A 12,544-nucleotide genomic window follows, 5' to 3' on the forward strand; every position below is an offset into this window, starting at 1 on the left:
AATTAAATATATATAATTTATGTATTAGAGTTAGAATACAAATTTTAAATAATAATAATAATTTATTGACACTAAATACTTTCATAAAAAACGTTGAAAAATGCACATCATATTTAAGAAAACTAATGTAACTTGTTTTACGAAAATAAATTAAATATACAAATATTTGTGTATTAGATTTAAAATATGAATTTTTAAATAATAATAATAAATAAATAAATTTCATAATCCAAACAAATATTATCGTAACATTACCTATTATAATCATTCCCCCAAACACATACTATCATAACACTACCAATAATAAATTTTTCATCAAACACTAAAATTATTATAACCATTTTCTCCATATTTTTTTTCCTCTCAAATGCATCTAATAAAATATTTGAAAAGATAAATTTAGACTTTCATACTTGAATTAAAATTGATTGAGTTCATAAAAGTGATTTAAAAAAATATATATAGCTACAATTTTATAAAATTAATTTTATACAAATGTTTATTACTCTTGAAATTGATTTTAATTTAAATTAATATATTAGGGGAGCGCTAGTGGAATTTTTCTTTTTCAAAATTATTCTATCAAATATAAATATTTTATTGGCTTGTTGTATGTTATTAAAAAAATATCTAAAGCAAACGTTTATTAAATAAGATATATAACCTTCCCTCTTATTATCTCAATATATATTTTGAAGATAGAGTATAGAGAAATATAACATCAAAATGGAAGTTAAGCACAAAGAATCTTCATCAGAGAAGGAAGAAGATGGCCAAGCCATCATCCAAATGTGGAGATACATATTTAGATTCACTGAAATGGCAGCAATAAAATGTGTAGTAGACCTTAAAATTGCTGACATTATAGAAAGCTATGGAAGCCCCGTGACATTGTCACAATTATCCTCTACTTTAAACTGCTCTTCTTCTCTCCTTCACCGCATCTTGAGATTTCTCATTCATCGTGGAATTTTCAAACAAGAAACCATTGATGAAAACCAAATAGGTTATTCACAAACACCTATGTCTCGCTTGCTTGCAACCAATGTTGAGAACAGCATGGCTCCTTTGCTTCTATTGGAAACAAGTCCAGTGATGCTTGCACCATGGCAACACTTGAGTGGCCATTTAAAGAACAGTGACACTTTGCCATTTGAGATTGCTCATGGGAAGGATTTGTGGAGGTATGCTGAAGCAAATCACGAACATAATTTGCTGTTCAATGAGGCCATGGCTTGTGGTGCTAAGATGATTGTTTCAGCTATAATTGAAGGGTGTGGGGATGTTTTTGATGGAGTTAGATGTTTGGTGGATGTTGGAGGTGGAAATGGAAGCACTTTGAGCATTTTGGTGAAGGCCTATCCATGGATGAAAGGTATTAACTTCGATCTTCCTCATGTTGTGTGTGCTTCACCACAATATGAGAATGTGGAGCATGTTGCTGGTAACATGTTTGATTTTGTTCCAAATGCTGATGTTGCTTTCCTCAAGGTTGGTATATATGCGTGTGTTAATAAATAGCTCCACGTTTTTATGTTTTGTTTCATTGAGTTGAGTACCTTTAGTTTTTGGGTTGGTTTAACGTTTTTTTTTATAATGATTTTCAAATGGTTAAAAGCATTGATCATTTAAAATCTTCGGTGTTTGATTTTACGACTCTCAAATGCAATCATCAAATCACTAATAAAATAGATCTTGAATATTAAAAGTCATGGTTTTGGAGTGATTATGAATGTGACAAAAAGTTTTTAAAAAAAAAATCAAAGAGGTCAGTACAACTTTTACTCTCTATGTTTGAAATATTCATGCTCGTTCAAGGGCTTGAACTTGGAGGCATCAATAACTTTTTATATTAAGTTCACCCAAAGGTTCAAAAGTTGAGACGTTTAAGGCAACATGACCAAGAGACTCCATTGCCCAAAACTACCCTTAAAATTGAGCCTAATTCCTCTAAATTTCTTGTCATTGGTTAAGAGTTGAATTCTTTCAAAATTTTGGGTTTTCTTGTTGAATATTAGTTAAAAGATAGATAAAGAAAGTGAAGAAATTTAGCGGTAGAATAGTTGGAAGGTAATCTAATTTTGAAAAAGTAGATAATTAAGCAAATGTTTGGAAATTGAACTGCAGTGGATTTTACATGATTGGGACGATGAAGAATGTATTAAAATTTTGAAGAAATGCAAGGAATCGATTCCAAAAAGTGGAGGGAAGGTGATAATCATAGAAGCAATTATAGAAGCTGAGAAAGGTGAGAAAAAGAACAAGAAGTTATCAGATGTGGGATTGATGTTTGACCTAGTCATGATGGCCCATACCAACAGAGGCAAAGAAAGAACAGCTCAAGAATGGGCTTTCCTTATCCATCAAGCTGGCTTCACTACACACACCATTACACCCATTCAAGCTATCCAATCACTTATTCAATGTTTCCCTTAAAATCAAAACAACCAATCAATCAAAAAAACTTTGTGTTACTACTTCTTCTATATATGTACTGGTTATAGCATCTATTTCTACTGTCCTACTTTATATTGATAACAATAGACTTGTTGCTGCAAATATCTTCGCATTGGGTTAAATAAATTCTTGTGGTTTTGCTGTTAGCCAATGATGTTTTTATTACTATTATATACTCGCGATCATCTTTTCTTTATTTAACTAATGCATGGGGATCTCTTGTTGGATTCTCAATCATCCTCCTCTCAAATAGTTATCAATTTGTTCAACTCTTATGTAAGTGAAACTTTTTTTTTTTCTTTTAGCATATTGTCCTCTTGATAAAGCTCAATTACCTACGGATCTCCATTCAAGAATTCTACCAATGTGACTAACTAGAAACATGATTCTCATTTAATTGATTAGGGACAACAAAACTCCAATTATATTCTCTAATTAGTGTACAATCTCTCATGGTTCCATCTAAAAGACCTAACACTGTTAGAGATATGTTTATGATCATCTTCTTTTAAATAATCTAGAAATTTAGGTTCAAGCCATACGAAACCAAAGCTCAACATAGGCCTTTGCAAGGCCCAGGCCCAAGCCGAAATGGGCTAAAGGTTTGGAAATTTCTCGTTCTCTATTGATATCAAATATTTCATCCCATTTCTATGTGCCAATGATGTTATTATTGGATGCCATTTGTGGATGAAGTTTCTATTTAGATTTTGGATTTTTAATTAGACTATAAATGCATGGAGTAATCCATTATGAATACTCACATGATTTCATTCATTAAGAGGAAGAGACTTTTTTTGTGACAAAAACTTCATTTTGATATAACTTTGAGAGCGGTGTGAGAATTTTGAGAGTCGGTAAAGAAATTCAAAACCTTCATAAATATAGAGATTGCAGCAAAAGATAAATATGTGTATGTAACAATAGTTCTATATCCTCGATTTTATTTTGCAATGTTGTCATTGAGTTATGCTCTCAAATTTTGTATTTCTAGCTAGTAAAATGTGAATAGCTAAATTCTTGTTCTCAAGAGAATGAAGTACAGCCATTGTATAATGTTGGTTTAGCTTAATTGAATGTTTTTTTTATTGATTATGGTCTCCATGCTCTTATTTGCCCAAGGTTTAATCTTGTATGGATCGTAAAATATTTAATAAGTTTTAGATTTACTTTTGATATTGCAAACAATTCGTCCCTTCTCTTCCTTGTTCTTTCTTGCCATCTATTCCTCTTCTCCTACTGGATTTCTTTGGTTATGCTCTAGATTTTCTTCTTCTTAATTTCTTCAAGCTTCTCTTCAAGAATATCAATTTAGATTTTCTTTTTCTTTCTTTCTCGAAGCTTCTCTTCAAGAATATCAACTGTTGTTAAGTTATGCTGACAATTAAATAAATTTCATTTTTAACTTAATTAGAAAAGTATATGAATTAATAATAAGAATATTTGTATGCGCAAAGAATACACAAAAGATTGAATCATTTAAACATCACTTTGATATAATATAAACTATCGCTTATCTAGTCAACTCGATCGTTTAAATTTAAAGTCATTTTTCTATCGTTTTAAAAGAACTACATGATTGTGTGAATATGATTTAAATGATCATTTACCATAGTCAATATGGTCGTTTAGATTTAAATCATTTTTCCATTTTTAAAAAGAACTTCATGATCGTGTTGATACTACCCACACGATCGTGTGTCATTTACTACATGATTGTTTAGATGAAGATTTGCATGTAGGCATGTGATCGATTAATTGTGTGTTGAGTGGAACGTAATGTTTTTTATATTTTTAATTATGGACACTTGAGTTTTTTTTTTGTTTTCAATTGAAATTAATTAAATTGTTTTATTTTATTTTTATAAGAAAAGAAAAGGAAAAGGTATATATATATATATATGGTTTATTTTACAAAGCGTAAAAAATGGGTATTGGTAGGGCTAGTTATTTTGGGTAGCTGTTCCATTTCCGTTGTTCGCATAACTTGCTACAATCCTCCGTTTCGAACAATTTTGATCGATCTTCATCGTCGCCCTCGCCGGAGACGATCTCTCAACCAAAAAAACCAACTATGCCGAAGAAGATGGGTGTAAACAGCAAAGCCGAGGCCGCGAGAGCACGCAAGAGCGCCGTTGAGACCGAGCGCAAGGAGCGAGAGACTCAGCAGAAGGAGGATCAATTCTGGCGAGAAGCCGAGGGTCCCAAGTCCCGCGCCGCCAAGAAACGGGAGGATGAATCTGAGAAGCGTGCTGAGGCCGCCGCTCGAAAGGCGGAGGCACGCCGTTTAGCCGATCAGGAGGAGAAGGAATTGGAAAAGGCTATGAAGAAGCCTGATAAAAAGGCGAGTAGGGTTACAATTCCGGTCCCCAAGGTAACCGAACTTGAATTGAGGAAGCGCAGAGAGGAGGAGCAAGCTGAGCTCCAGAAGAAGGCCGATGAAGCTAAGAAAAAGCTGAGCCGGACGGCGGCCGAGGAGGAGTACGAGAGGATGGTGCTGGTTACCAATACTAATAGGGATGATTCAATTATTGAAGCCAGGACGGTTGAAGACGCGATTGCCCAGATATCTGTTGCGGATAATTTGCCCGTGGATAGGCATCCAGAGCGACGGCTTAAGGCCTCTTTTAAGGTGCGATTCATTCTCCTTGTACTTGCAATTGCAAACATTTTAGCATAGACATTGCCTTGATTTTTGCCTCATTTAAGGTGCGATTCATTCTTCTTGTACTTGCAATTGCAAACATTGTAGCATAGACATCGCCTCGAGTTTTTGTTATCCCGTTATTTCTGCTTCTTGCCTTGTGTGTTTGTGTTGATGCCGATGGTTCAATCCTGTCTTTCTTCTTTTTTCAACTTATCGTTAGCTACGTCTTTTCAACTGTAAATTTAAACAAAAATTGCGGGCCAGAAAATTTTCTTAATGTTTGATGGGGAACTTAGAGGGCTTATCTCTATAATTCGCACAGTTCTAACTGGTACTTGAAGATTGTTACTTTAGTGTCTTTTGGTGCCATGGAAAATATTAGTTTTGGACGAATGAAAATGGAAATTGGGAAATAATATGGTGAACGGGAGACTGGGTTACTGAAGCTCATTCGAGGATCAACTTTTAATCGTATACATAAGTTGAAGCTTTATTGACCTTTTAAGTAGTGTGCCTTTACATTCTTGGACATATGAATGCAATGCGTATGTTATCTTGTTCTTATTATTATTAATAGTTGTATATATGTTGCTTATTGTTCAACGAGTTATATTGTAGTAATGAATTGGGCATTGGAGACCAAAACTGCCAGTAAATTTTTAAGCATATCTTCTTCGGGAGGAAGCATTGCATTACATATCTCTGTAATTTAATATTATGTAAGTAATCATAAGTTTAGGTAATTTGCAATGTTCCTGCTTATCTTAGGATGTGGTCCTCAGTGGTGGGTGAGTTGATTGATTCTGTGAAGGAAATTAGTGTTTGCTCCTTTCTCGTGTAAATAACTGGGAATCGGACTAGTGCCTTCATTCACTTTGTAAATACCACTCTGCTTGCAATTTATTTCTGATATAATGTTGTCCACCTTTAGAATGTTTACTATAATGGTACCTGTTGTTCACATGTCCAGTTCAGCATTGTGATTTTTAACATAGTTACCTCTAGCTCTTTTGGAGATGCTGTTTTTGAACCATTATATTAATATTGTTTAAAAACTGAAAATGCACCAGTTAATCCCATTTTCATTAGTTTTATATTTTGGATAGACAGTCTTTATGGGTCTATTTCATCTCCTATCATGTGGCAAGTACAAAATAGCCTTTCCTACACCTATGTTTTTGGATTCACTCTCCTTGTATTGAATGCCCAATTAATTTTTTTTTTCATATTGATTATTATTCTCTTCAAGGAATTGTGTTAAGTTATTTGTTCTGATTTTAGAAACTTGCACACTTTTGTTCATATCATCTATGAAGTGTCTTGTTTATCTTTTTTTTTTGGGGAAAAACCTTGATCAGATGAACTACCGTGGATGGAGGTGGAGGAACGTGTGGTCAGAAAAAAATTGAGGGGGCAGTTAGTTCGCAAAATGAAGAAAACGAGCATTACTATTCCTATTTCAATTATTTGGTTTTATTAAACCACCAATTCATCCAAAAGCTTAAGTTTGTGGTTGAAGGCAAATTTAATTGTGTATCACCAACACTCTCCCTCACCTGTGGTTTTGAAATATTTGAAAGGCATAACAAGTGAAAATCAATTTTAATTGGGGAGGAAACGTCAATAACCACCTGCCCTGATACTATATTAAACCACCAATTCACCCAAGAGCTTAAGCTTGTGGTTGAAGGAAAATTTAATTATATATCACCAACCGGTTTTTATGAAAATGGTGTTAGACTTCAAAGGTAGAACGGTTTTGTTGGAAAGACACGATATATCAAAGGAAGAAGTGACTCAAATAAAAGTGAAGTCATTTTTGGAGATAAAATTGAAATAGAAAGATGAGGAAAAGGAGAGGCAGTTTAAGCAAGAAAATATATCTATTTTTGTTCCTTTTCTTATTAAACACTAATTAGGGTTATCTCTTCTAAACTTTTCATATTTGTTTGATGTGCTCTCTTTGATTTTGTTGTTGAGCATTCTGCTGTTTCCTATAAAAAAAAGAATGTGTCACCCTGAAAGTTATTGTTTTTCCCCTTTTGCTCTGACGATTAGGCTTTTGAAGAAGCTGAGCTCCCCAGGCTGAAGGAAGAGAAACCTGGTCTTACCCACAATCAGTATAAAGACATGATATGGAAGCTATGGAAGAAGTCTCCTGACAACCCTCTTAATCAGGTAGCTTAATGTATAAACATTTTAAAGAACATTATTCTGCTTTTTCCCTCTTTCTTTAAACCGTGCCTGCTTTTTTTTATTTCGTTTTGTGGTAGGTTGCAGCAGAGTGAGTTGATCCACATCCTTCGGCATGGGGCAGGCAGGTTTTCCCTAGATTATTAAGCCTGTTAACTAAAGTTTGGTCAAAATTTGTAATCTGACCAATTCTTCTTCAGTTCAGTTGTATCCTGGAATGTTTGGTTTGGTTTGCTACTTATGGGTCTTTCTGTCTGTTGCATACTATGGCACAGGACTCTCGTAAATACATATAAATAGGTTTGGGTCCGGTGTTGTGCAATAAGAATCAATATTATTATGACCTTGCTTTGCTACTATGTACTCTCGCCTTTGATGCATGTTCATTTCAAGTGAAAGGAAGTGAAGAATGATGGATCCTTGAGGTCATCTTAAGAAATGGTTCGATTTACTTTGTTCGAACCATCCTCAAGGATTAAACAATTCAGTACATGAGTTTAGAGGCTGCATTTTGGTAGTCACGTAGGGGAGGAATAAGAGCTCAATGCTCTCTAACCAAACTAGAATAGTGCTGCCATTGTCCCAGTCTAGATGTGGATTTTAGTGGAAGTTAATAAGTGTAGAATTAATATATTGGAGTTCGGAAGTTTGTGATCAGATTGTAGAATTGTAAAATGAAGTTTTTCAATAGTATGTGAAAAATGAGAGAAAAGAGGGGAAGATGGAGTTATTCAATAAATATGCAAACTTGAATAGTATTTACTATTGAAGTTGAATTGTTTACACCAATTTAAGAAGGTGGATCAAATGTTCCCTTTGTGTTTTTCACACTTAATGTTTTCCCTTGGTTATGCCCTTGAGACGATGAATTTTCTTCATCAATCAAATGGGAAGAACAGACATAAGTGGTTCTTGTTAGGAAATACTTTTTAAATGAACTCTACACCTGCCCATGTTAAGGTGGGGGACCTGCTATGATCTGTCTTGTGAATTGAAAAACAAGAAAAGGATAGAGCTTTAATGGCAACCTTTATTTAGGTTGTACAACTAATTTTAATGCCCTCTGTGTATGCAGTTTCATGATGCAGTTCACTTGTGGTTGGGTACTTTTTCTTTCTTTCTTTCTTTTCTGTTTAGACTTCCTGATGGCTCAGGGAAGGAAGAGGTGAATCTGGCTCACAAGTGAAAGGACGTGTAAGTACCGAAAGCTTATTAATTTAACGATTCATGTCCTCCGTTACTTTGGGGGTGAAAGCAATTTTAATAAGAATTGTGTTCATAATGTCTTATCTTGTAAAAACAACCATCTCACTTTTTAACTTTTAGTTGCTATATACCTTCATTAGTCAGTATCATTCTTTTTATTAGTCAAAATGATTAATAGATCAACTCTTGGTGAAAAATAAATAGTAAATACGTAAGTCGGATTGGAGGTAAATTATGGACTAATCTGAGGTTTGGGTTGGAAATTGAATCCTATCGATTCAATATGCAAAAGCCAATGCAATCGATCTATAATTTTTAGGTTGGGTCATTGGGTTGCTTTTTTTGTTTGTAAATTAAACTATTCTTTTATTTTTCCCCTTTCTACTAAAATTGAAGTTGTTTGTTTATGTAAAATAAAGTCTACACTTAAATTCATTCAAAATTGGAATAAAAAGCATCAAAAGCATTTTAGGCAAAGTTGTACATCTAAATTCATTCGATATATAATTGAATAAAATTTGAGAAAATGTGCTTACTAAATCTTCTAGTTGGCCCAATGAAGTCATGATTTCAACTCCCAATATTGATGTTCAATAACTTATGTGAAATGATCGTTAAAACAAAGAGGAAATGATCATCAAAAGGAAAACGGACCACCTCGTTTAATATTGACAAGTATTTGACGAACCAAAAATGGTTAGGGAAAAGAAGCCAAGGTAAGTCATAAATGGAGGAGTTAGGCCATTGATGAAGGGAGAACCAAAGATTGATTGACATTCCAGCTACTTCAACAATCCACTTCACTGTTTTGTTTAACCTTCCAAGACTGTTTAAGCCACCACCATCACATTACTTCAACTAATCAACCATTATTATCATCAAACAAATCCATACTATCTCCTCAGAAACAGATACTCACTTCTCCGGCCCCAAAACAAAGAAATGTTCTCACTCGTCAGAACCAAATCGGCGGCCGCCGCGGCGGGGAGGAAGAAGAGGACGATCATCGTGGGTCTGAACGCTGAGAATTCCGGTAGAGAGACTCTGCTGCGAATGCTAGTGGTGATTGTCAAAACAGGAGATAATGTGGTGGCGGTTCGTGTTTCGGAGCCGAATGACAATTTTGATCCTAATACTTTTCATATTCATGAGGATCTTTGCAAATCAAAGCAGGTCTAAAATTGGGTGGATTGGGGGGTTTTGTTTAGTTGGAAATTGAAGTGGGTTTGATTTTGATTTTGAATTCGAATTCGTAGGTGGATTTTCAAGTGAGGATTTGTGAAGGAGAATCCTATATTTCGGAATTAACTCGTCAAGTTCGTCTCAATTTTGCTACTGTTCTTGTTCTTGGCACCACCAATTCAGGGTATGGTTTTTTTTCTTCTTACTAACTTTTTTAGATTAAAATTATAAATTTATTCTTTGAAAGCGTTAGAATTTAGTGTTATAGTTTATAATTAGAATTTAGTGCAAGTGGTTGAATCAAAATTTCATATCAAACTATAAAAACTATTTGTTGAATTCTATCGGATCATAAACACCAAATTCTATTTTCTTGTAAGGATTGTGATTTAATCAATTCTTTAATTTTTTTCGTATTATATTAATTCTAATATTAAATAATAAAAGTTCCTTCAGCGTTGTGTCTTATTATTCATAAACTTTTCAAAACTATTCTTAAAATATAAATTCTTTGAAATTTTAGATGAAAATTGAAACTTAAAGTTTGTATAATTATGCCTAGGAATGAAATTTGAATGGAATCGTATTCTGGTTGATTCCAATGTCTTAAACAACACCTTATAATACACATGTCATCCTAAGTCTCATTATCTATCCAAAATTTTAAATGATTTTGATTTTCTAGTTTTAACACCTCGGGAAAGATCAAGGTAATATTATAACTTTCTTGGAAGATACTTTTTAAACAAAACAAAAAATTTACATTAATTCAATTGAGTTTTATGAATAAAAGACTTTAGGTTTTTACGTAGTAATAGCTAAATTCAATTTTACACAGCTTTCTTATATTATAATAGTAAATCAATTATATATTTAGATCTTATTTAGTCATATTAGTTCGGATAAGTACTTACGAATATATACATATAATCTTAATTTTCATTTTACACAAAAAGGAATATGCTGTGTGATTTTATTTAAAACCATGAAAAAGACAAAAGATAAAGTATTTGCATTTTAGTCCCTCACATGAGTTGTTAATTAATTATGCAGTCCCAAAGATTCAGTTGTTAAGACATGCTTGAAAGGGTTGCCTCCAACTTGTACCCTTCTAGTAATAGACAACAAAGGAAATATCCAAATTCAAATGAAGGGCACTTCTCAAGAAGGCTCCAAAAGGCCAATCTCCAAACCTCCTCCTTTATCATCACCAACAAACGATCCCAACAACATCATCAATGAATCATCATCTTCTTCAATCCATCCTTCACTAAACCCATTGACTGAATCATCCTCTTCTTCTTCTTCTTCCTCACCATTATCATCACAACCAGAAGAATCTCATACACCAACCCATGTCAGCAAGGCTGTTCAAATTCCCACCTTCGTGTCGGAGAAGCTCCGTCGTGTTGATTTGAAGCATTCCATCAGGCTTTTCACACCCCAGGAGATTGCTTCTGCAACCAAGAACTTCAGCCCTTTGATGCTGATCGAAGAGGGTGTGTGCTTTAAAATGTACAGTGCGAAACTTGAAGATGGGCAGTTTGTAGCTGTGAAAGTCCAAACCAAACAGTTTTCGTCAGAAGATCTACTTAGGGAGATTGAAATGTTGTGTGGCTTGAAGCATGAGAACATTGTTAAGATCCTTGGCTGTTGTAACCGTGAGGAGATTAGAGCGGTAGTGTACAATCATCGGTTGAAAGGAAATTTGATGCAGAATTTGAAGAAACTCAAATGGACTGATAGAGTGAAAGTTGCAATCGGGGTTGCAAAGGCATTGAAGTATCTTCATCATTCTTGTAGCCCTTCAATCATTCATAGAAACGTAAAATCATCCAATATTCTGCTCTCTGATCACAGCCAACCACAAGTCAGTTCCCATCTTGCTTTAGTTTTGTATTTTTGCTCTCTAAGATATGTTATGTAACTTCTCACATTTTCAGTTATCAAACTTTGGAGAAGCAATGGTACGTCCAGCAGTTCAAGAGGACTCAACACAAGTTGATATCGGGAAGTTCAGTTACTTAGCCCCAGAGTACTTGATGTTTGGAAAAGTAAACGAGAAAGTCGATGTTTATTCCTATGGCGTCATGCTTTTGGAACTCATCACTGGCAAACTTGCAGTTCAGACAGAGCCGACTAACCGTAGAAGCTTAGTTTTCTGGGTAAGAAAACGAACAACTGAATGGTTAGGGTAACTTCTAGTACAGCATTTCCTTGTCTACTTCATATTTATGATATTTTATCATGCTGATTCACAGGCAAGGTCCCTACTAAGCTGTAACTTAGCAGAACATTTAATTGATCCGTATTTGAAGGAAGATTATAACCATGATGTGATGGAAATGATGATGATTATCGCCCGGCTCTGCCTCTTGCACTCGTCATCGAGACGACCAACAATGGAAACTGTAAGAAGTTTCTTTCCCTGCACTGAAATTTCAGTATGTCAGAGCTAACCTTGTGATAGAACACAATGCAGATAGTGAAGCTATTTGAAGAACCAGAGTACTTGAAGAAAATGCAAAGGGGAAAAGAGGATCTACTAACTGTGCTAACTCCCAAAGCTGAGAAGGGATTGTGGAAAAATGAAGAATCAGCTCTGCAAGATACAACCAAAACAGAACAGAACTATGGATTTTCTGATAACTTAAATGTCACATGATTAAGCAAATTATGAATACTAACATATGAATGGTATGAATCAAATAAGAGAATTCAGTAAGATATAATTCTTTTCTCATCACTTGGCTTTTGTAAATGTATCAAATAAGAGAATTCAACAAAAGCTGTAAACTACAAAACTCGTGTACATTAATAGATTTCCTAGTTTGATTGCCAAGGCCTATTTACTTCTAC

The 12,544-nt window shown here is 34.2% G+C and overlaps 3 protein-coding genes across 3 annotated transcripts; all 3 read left to right on the forward strand.

Moving 5' to 3' along the window:
* The first annotated feature begins 702 nt into the window (after positions 1-702).
* On the forward strand, positions 703-2,603 carry LOC101222999 (acetylserotonin O-methyltransferase). The gene is made up of 2 exons (XM_004152907.3): positions 703-1,491; positions 2,128-2,603. The coding sequence occupies exons 1-2, from the start codon at positions 727-729 to the stop codon at positions 2,434-2,436; spliced, it is 1,074 nt and encodes a 357-aa protein (XP_004152955.1). The 5' UTR covers positions 703-726; the 3' UTR covers positions 2,437-2,603.
* Positions 2,604-4,367: 1,764 nt separating this feature from the next.
* Positions 4,368-7,656, forward strand: LOC101214736 (coiled-coil domain-containing protein 124). Its single transcript, XM_004144825.3, has 3 exons — positions 4,368-5,089; positions 7,163-7,282; positions 7,378-7,656. The coding sequence occupies exons 1-3, from the start codon at positions 4,532-4,534 to the stop codon at positions 7,390-7,392; spliced, it is 693 nt and encodes a 230-aa protein (XP_004144873.1). The 5' UTR covers positions 4,368-4,531; the 3' UTR covers positions 7,393-7,656.
* A 1,255-nt stretch (positions 7,657-8,911) lies between these two features.
* On the forward strand, positions 8,912-12,537 carry LOC101208162 (PTI1-like tyrosine-protein kinase 1). Its single transcript, XM_011660316.2, has 6 exons — positions 8,912-9,676; positions 9,760-9,869; positions 10,739-11,555; positions 11,629-11,850; positions 11,947-12,096; positions 12,168-12,537. The coding sequence occupies exons 1-6, from the start codon at positions 9,446-9,448 to the stop codon at positions 12,348-12,350; spliced, it is 1,713 nt and encodes a 570-aa protein (XP_011658618.1). The 5' UTR covers positions 8,912-9,445; the 3' UTR covers positions 12,351-12,537.
* The last annotated feature ends 7 nt before the right edge of the window (positions 12,538-12,544 follow it).

Source organism: Cucumis sativus, chromosome 7 (assembly GCF_000004075.3).
Source record: "Cucumis sativus cultivar 9930 chromosome 7, Cucumber_9930_V3, whole genome shotgun sequence".
Taxonomy (NCBI): domain Eukaryota; kingdom Viridiplantae; phylum Streptophyta; class Magnoliopsida; order Cucurbitales; family Cucurbitaceae; genus Cucumis; species Cucumis sativus.